Source organism: Haliotis rubra, unplaced genomic scaffold (genome assembly GCF_003918875.1).
Source record: "Haliotis rubra isolate DU_JTF1 unplaced genomic scaffold, ASM391887v1 Scf322, whole genome shotgun sequence".
Taxonomy (NCBI): domain Eukaryota; kingdom Metazoa; phylum Mollusca; class Gastropoda; order Lepetellida; family Haliotidae; genus Haliotis; species Haliotis rubra.
The window spans coordinates 807204-814855 of NW_025766994.1; the positions used below are offsets into that span (position 1 = coordinate 807204).

General features: G+C 41.4%; 1 protein-coding gene across 1 annotated transcript in view; it reads left to right on the plus strand.

Moving 5' to 3' along the window:
• Positions 1-5736, plus strand: part of LOC124283826 — a 29058-nt gene extending 23322 nt beyond the window's left edge. Inside the window, exons 4-5 of the mRNA XM_046719854.1 lie at positions 1017-1158; positions 2135-5736. Coding sequence (XP_046575810.1) covers positions 1017-1158; positions 2135-4337 — 2345 coding nt within the window. The 3' untranslated portion in view covers positions 4338-5736. The remainder of the gene's footprint in view (positions 1-1016; positions 1159-2134) is intronic.
• The last annotated feature ends 1916 nt before the right edge of the window (positions 5737-7652 follow it).

Below are 7652 nucleotides of genomic sequence, written 5' to 3' on the forward strand. Positions count from 1 at the left end.
TATCTGTCCATGTGCCAGCTTGATGTCTGAGGAACGCCTGATGTGACGTAGATCACCACTTCTATAATTCTTTGCGAGGGAGAATAAATCATTCATACCCCGCCCCATGGAAAAAGCATGTATCCATGGCAGTCAGGGAACCGTGAACCAGTGGTTCGGATCGACTAGTCAGTACCATATTAATAAATTATATGACTGAATTTCGGTTTGTTTTAATGTTATATTTACATAATGAGATATGTAAACATTCGGTACGATAAATTCGTTGTAGCATTATGATTCGGAGTATACGGGGTTTTATGCGTTCCGTGTTAGGTTTTATCCACCTCCGGCTCGGTGGATAAAACCTAACACGGGATGCATAAAACTCAGTATACCGGCTCGGTGGATAAAACCTAACACGGGATGCATAAAACCAGTATACCGGCTCTGTGGATAAAACCTAACACGGGATGCATAAAACCCCGTATACCGGCTCGGTGGATAAAACCTAACACGGGGCGCATAAAACTCAGTATACCGGCTCTGTGGATAAAACCTAACACGGGATGCATAAAACCCGTATACCGGCTCTGTGGATAAAACCTAACACGTGGGTGCATAAAACCCGTATACCCGCTCTGTGGATAAAACTTAACACGGGGAGCATAAAACCCGTATACCGTAACACGGGATGCATAAATGTTTTCTATAGCTGCAGTGTTGTTATCAAGGCACTAAGCTGAACCTTTAAAAGATATGAATTAGGATCACAAGATGTGCATTATATGATCATTATATCATTGTTACAATGTAGTCCACCCGAGACAATTCTTTTCAATTAGATTTTTTTAGAGTTTGTTTGAAAAATTACTCAAAAATTTCATATCCCAGTGGACGTGGGCTTTGGGATCAAGTGCCAGGAGGCTATTTGGTCATGATTACAATATCAAATCCGCCCAAGACAGTGTAGCTCTTAAACTACTCGTTTCTAGTAGTGACGTCTGATGTTTAATATAACACAATTGATGTTGTAGACCTGGTGAGCGTGTGTCAGGAAGCTCTCTCTTCCATGTACAAACTGGCCTTCTCCCGCTGCACACCGCTGCCATGGATAGATTCGCTGCATATGAGTGTCCGGGACTTCTATACTCCAGTTGACATTGTGGACAGTGAAGGGTGAGTGTCTTAACAGTGGTATGTATAGGCCGATTTAATGTCACACTGGATAAATATTTCTGGAATACGCTTCATGGAATTTTGATGAACCTCCGAAAGTTGGCAAATGGGTAAATAGTTTCTACTGAACGATGTAGTCTCTTTTCAGTAAAGCCTACGTCATGAGTGCATCATCCCTGAATATTGTCAGTGAATGTGTTTGTATTTGATTGTTTTCTTGAGAGGCATTTTAGAAGTTGTATAGATGAAGGAAAACCAAGTTCTATGGATAGTCAACTTCTTTATTGCAATGAGTGCGACGTTTGGGTGTAGGTACTAACACCGTTATCAAGCAACACCGAAACGTCGCACTCATTGCAATAAAGAAGTTGACTATCCATAGAACTTGGGTTTCCTTTATTTGATTGTTGTTATTAAACACCGTACTCGGCAATGTTCCAGCTATATGACGGTGGTCTGCAAATAATAGCGCTTTGCACCAGACAGACCAGTTATTAACATCATCCCATCTGTATACCCAATTGGGAAACATTTATAATTCATCAAACAAATCAGCAAACTGATGCCCGATCCTGTTTTTTTCTTCTTATGACAAGGGTGTATGAGACACAATTGCAGATACCAATTCTAACCACAGAATGCACGGGGCAAAGTTCTAGTTCTAGAACATATGCATGAATGGTTGGTGAGTCTGAAACTGAAACTATACAAACATATCGTATTCATTTAGTTTATGGGGCGGTGGAGTAGCCCAGTGGTTAAAGCGTTCGCTCGTCACGCCGAAGGCCCGGGTACAACTTGTGAAGCCCATTTCTGGTGTCCCCCGCCGTGATATTGCTGGAATATTGCTAAAAACGGCGTAAAATCACACTCAGCCAGTCAGCCAGTCATTTAGTTTATGATATAGGATTGCTATATGCAGTCTATACAAGAATGTTTATGCATTACTTACCATAACTTTCAATTAATTCTTCAGGAAGAAACAGCACCTGAGTGATATATTTCCTTCCCAGAACAACTCCGGCAAGGGAAAGAGAATTGTTATTGAAGGGGATCCTGGGACTGGACAGACAACTCTTGCAACGATGCTTACATACACCTGGGCGAACCAGAAGAACTACTTCAAGGTGAAATACGAATTCCTGGTTTACATAGATGCGCATGCAATTGGAGCAGACTTCCACGACTCAGTCTGCAAACAGGTCCTGCCAGAGAACACAAAACTATCAGTCCAAGAGTTTTGGTCTTTACTTGAAGCTAATGCAAGAGATGTTGTGTTCCTGATCGATGGATTTGATGAGGCTGTGCCAAGTCCTGAACTTAAGGAAATCATTCAGGGGACCAAGATGAAACACTCTTCTGTAGTTCTGTTCGTTCATCCTGAAATCCGCATTCATCGATACGTTACTGCAGATGCCAAACTTTTCAACATTGGCTTGAACTCTACTAACATCAAAAGATGTCTAAAGACATATGGATACCTAATGGAAATGACAGCAGAGGAATGTGAACAACTGCTGGAGATGGCACAAAACAATGAATGGACATTCAGACATATGCTCTTCTCACCTTTCATTTGCCTAGCCACTACCATGGTGTTAAAGGTTTGTAAGGAACACTCTATTGTAAGCATATCTACCACGACTGAATTGTTTGAACTCTTTGGTGAGGCTATGGCGAAAGATTTCTGTGGAAGACAAAATATTGAGGTTGTTGGAATGGAGTTTCCAGATGAAGTTCTGAAAACCATTGGTCAGTTACAGCAATTTGCCTTTGATGCTGTTTGTGGCACGCGGAGAATCTTCTCAGATGCTGAGTTGATCCATGAGACCCAAAACATCCTGATGACCAAATTTGGGGTCCTTGTCAAAAATGGACTCAACAATTGTTGGAAAATGACCTGTTCTCTCCTAGCAGATTTCCTCACCGCTCGGTACCTGGCGGACACGACGATGGAGGACCTGAGGGAGATCATTGCTGAGCAGAAACTACTCAGTCGAGTGTGTTATGCCAATATGATCTCTTTCTTGTGTGGATTGTTCAGGAACGACCACGATACTCCGACTCTTGGGAATATCTTCACAGACTTGAAAACTCACAACTTCAAACAAACAAGAGCATTGAACAGAACAGGAAATGGAAAGCCAGTTGATGGACAGACGTCCACTACAAGTCACCTAACCTCTGGGTACGTGACGGACTACTATCATAGTCTTCAGGCTTTGTCAGAGAGCGAGTGTCGAGACGATGTTTTGGCCCAAGTTGTCGAATCCATGCCAAGCCATCTGATTATCAGGAGAGATGGAACAATCACTCACACGTGTGTACATGGTCTCCGGGCAGTGCTCGTTAATGAATTTGTGAACATAACGCACATTGAAATCAACCTTCTTCCAGTGTACATGTTGCAGCCAGATATCTACTTAACACTTGCAGAAACAATTGGAAAAAGTCCACGAGTGAAACGATTAAGGGTATTGTGGTATGGGCTTGAACTGATGGCAAAGTTTCTCTCAATCGCAACACATAACACACAAAGCCTACAGTCGTTGCAGATAGAAGACTGTTCAAAGAAGGTACCTACGCACGTGACAGCAGAAACGTGGGCTGACCTCCAATATTTTTGCAGCAAGCTTGAAAACATAAAGAAATTCATTTTCCTGAACTGCAAGATGGCGTCTGTTGTCTGCCATGTTCTTCATCATCTTCCAGAGACTCTTGAGGAGATTGACTTCGCCGGGTGCGCCATGAACCCAATCTGTGCCGGCGAGATTGCCACAAAGATTGAGCACTCTAAGAAGCTTAAGAGGCTGAATCTAAGTAGTACAAGGCTGGAGAGCTCTGACATCAAGGCTCTCACAAAGGGTGTGAAACTGGGCGAATCCTTGGAGGAGCTAAACCTTGGTGGCACTCGTCTCGACAGATCAGGTGTGGTTGCCCTGGCGGAGTCGATCCGTCTGTCAAACACTCTCCAGTGCCTGGATCTCAGCAACTCGGAACTGACAACAGAGTTGTGCAGGATTTTAGCTGGAGCGATTGCAGATTCACGAACATTGACCAGACTTGTCGTTTCATATGCAAAGATGACTTCCGAGGGTCGCCTTTTCATTTCACAGGCCAAAGAACCTGCGTTGCAGATTGTTGGGTTAAAAACATTAAAATATATCAGCCCAGTATAACATGACTGCTTGGATGTTAGACTGTAGGGTTGCCTATCGGTTAAAGTGTGCGCTCGTCAAGCCAAAGACCAGGGTTCGATTTCCCACATGGGTGCAATGTATGAAGCCCATTTTGCTCATTTGATGTTACCAGAAACCTGACCAGGTATCTTACAAGAGTGTAACTTCAAGTGGCCGAAGTAATCCTTCTCAACAAAACTCAATGATGCCTCGACCGACTGATGTATTTTTGATATTTTCCTGGAACCATGCTGTTCTTTATAGTTCCTTGTCGGTCCTCTAAGTAAACACAAAAGTGTGATTGTTTAATACCAAACGTGCCATATTTGGTATATTTTTCAAATGTCTCCTTTCCAAGTAAAGCCTTCTGGGTACGTACATAGATTTATATATTTTTATATATTTCACTGTTAATGTGCCAGTTTACCATCGTTGCCTCATTAAATGGTATCTTCCTTCCCGCTTAGGGGGCAGTTCATGGCCGATGGATGTACGCCGTACATGTTACTTTTGGGATTGTGGGGGCGGGGCATACTTACAATTTTCCATTTGAAAGAATTAAAGAATTTACAGATTGCAATAAATTATGAACAGTCTACTCATACAGATCATTAGCGTTGGTGAAGACAAACAAAAACAGGAAGACTGCGACATTTTAAGCATTTCTCTGACGTACATTTCACTGACGTACAGCACATCCCTTAATGAATATTTCAGGTTATTAAATATAACTGCATCTGAGAAGCAGAATTTCATGTTAAAATCAAGATTAAAAAATACCTAATCAATAACTTTAAACAAATATTAGGTATATGTTTGTAAAAGTGAAATTGAAATAGAACCTCATGCTTATTTGCAAAACTACCTGCAACAATGGTATTTCTATGCGTGCATAAAACATCTGTGTCCCACCATGACTTTTTTGCATTTATAAAGGGATCCGCTGTGACCTTGGTAATAAATATGATAATTTGGACTAAAAGATGTCTTTTTCACTTCGATTGACAATGGGGCAGTGGGGTAGCCTAGTGGTTAAGGCGTTCGCTCGTCGCGCTGAAAACCCGGGTTCGATTTCCCAGATTGGTACAATGTGTGAAGCCCATATCTGGTATTCCCCGCCGTGATAGTGCTGGAATATTGATAAAAGTGGCGTAAAACCCAACTCACTTACTCGATTGACAAAGCCCTAATTTGTGACGTTAATAGCTTTTCTTCATTGATAATGCATGATAAAATATTGTTGGAATAACTGTTTCCCAGGATCTGCATAATTTATTCTGACAAATAACATGTTATTATTATATTTATCAATATTGTTTACCTTAGTTAGTTTTAATATTTTATATGAATATATGTTTACATCTTGTTCATATTTTAAGGATAAAATGTGCTGTTATTTCGCAAATTTGTGTTTTCTTGCGCCCATCATATAATTACTAGCCTCAGCATCTTTAGGGTGGATCAGAATGTTAGAAAATTTATCTTTCGAGACATTCACAATTCTTCACAGGTTTGGTATTCACCATGTTCTTCCATCGCCCATGAATAGAATGGGTCATTATGTGGTATAGCAGTAATGGTCAACGAATGAAGCACAACAGGCTGTAGTTTCATCAAGCAGGACATTGGAAGTCTACATCCCCAGCAGTGAGATGAGGAGCAGCATGCCTTCTCATGTTTATCACTGTCTGTAAGGGGTTTATGTAATATAGAATAGATCCATATGAGAATATTTTGCTGACTGTTGTTAGACCACAGACCCGTGACGATCCGGGTTAGAATTGGTCTTCAGTAACCCATGCTTGTTGTTACATGCGAGTAACGGGATCGGGTGTCATCGGTTCCCAATTGCGCAGATCGATGCTCATGCTGTTGATCACTGGATTGTCTGGTCCAGATTCGATTATTTACAGACCGCCGCCATACAGTTGGAAAATTGCCGATTACGGGGTTAAATAACAAACAAACATACAATAAAATTGCTCGGCGTAAAAATAAACTCACTCACTTATTGTTTAACCACAATATTCCAGCTACTAGTATATGGCGACGGTCTGTAACTAACCCAGTCTGGACCAAACAATCCAGTAAAGAATATCATGAGCGTCGTCATACGATGACATGTGTCAACCAAGTCAGCTAGCCTGACGAACCAGTCCCCTTAGTCTCTCAAACGATATCAAGAATATTGATCTTCAGTAACCCATGCTTGTCGTAAGAGGCGACTAACAGGATCGGGTTTTAGTTGAATCACGGGAAGATTTGATAGCACCAGATGCTATGTTTGAGATTACTTTGTGTGCAGACTCTTTCAGTGTTGTCACAACCCCTAGTGTTCAGTACAAAATCCTGTGCACTTAAAACAACCCACGAATCCGTTGGTATATGACCAGATGGTGGCCACATGAGTACCTGCGAACACCTAGTTGCGGGTACAGAAACGTGCAGTGAAGATGGACAAAGTACTGTGACTATGTGTCCCAGTCCACCCAGCTGTGAATGGGTACCTTGTAAGGATGAGAAAGCCACAATAACTCGGCAGTTGTATACTCCTCAGGGAGTTGAGATTGATGATACGATGTGCCGTTGAGATTGACATCCAGTGATCGAGGGAAAAATACCAGCGCCTTGAGCATGCACTAGTGCGTGGATATGTGCGCTATATAAATATCCTATAATAATTACACTTTCTCAGTTGAGTACAGCTAGTAGTGCCTTTCGGTTGAGTCCAATCCGGGAAACGACCCCACACTGGCGAGGCACCTAATCGCCAGCATACAAAATCAGCGATCTGACCTTGGATGGATTTTACGAACGCTTTCTTTAATTGTTTTACCAGCCTGTTGTAGTAGCCCGTGTAACGCTTGGAACGATTAACTAAAGAACTTGGTAGTGTGTTGTTTAATGCTATAGCAATATGACATCGTCTGTAAATAATCGACATTCCAATGTTTTGCATCGATCTACTCAATTGGGATACGAAGACATGTGTCAACTAAGTCAGGGACCCTAAAACCCGATGCCGTTAATCGCCTTTTACGATAATCAAGGGTTTTTAAAAAAATACAATTTCAGTTGCCGTGCAATAGTACATGTATACATATCTTTGCCAGGCCAAGTAACACTAAAACATCCACAAAGAGCTATCCATTAAGTGAATAGTTTAATACCTTTGTTACAATGTTAATATGTATAACTAAATAATGTGACAGACATACTAGTGAGTGAGTGAGTTAAAATGTAACATCGCATCGGCAATGTTACAGCCATATAGCGATGATGAAAATAAGGTAATCAATTTAAAATACCTGTCGA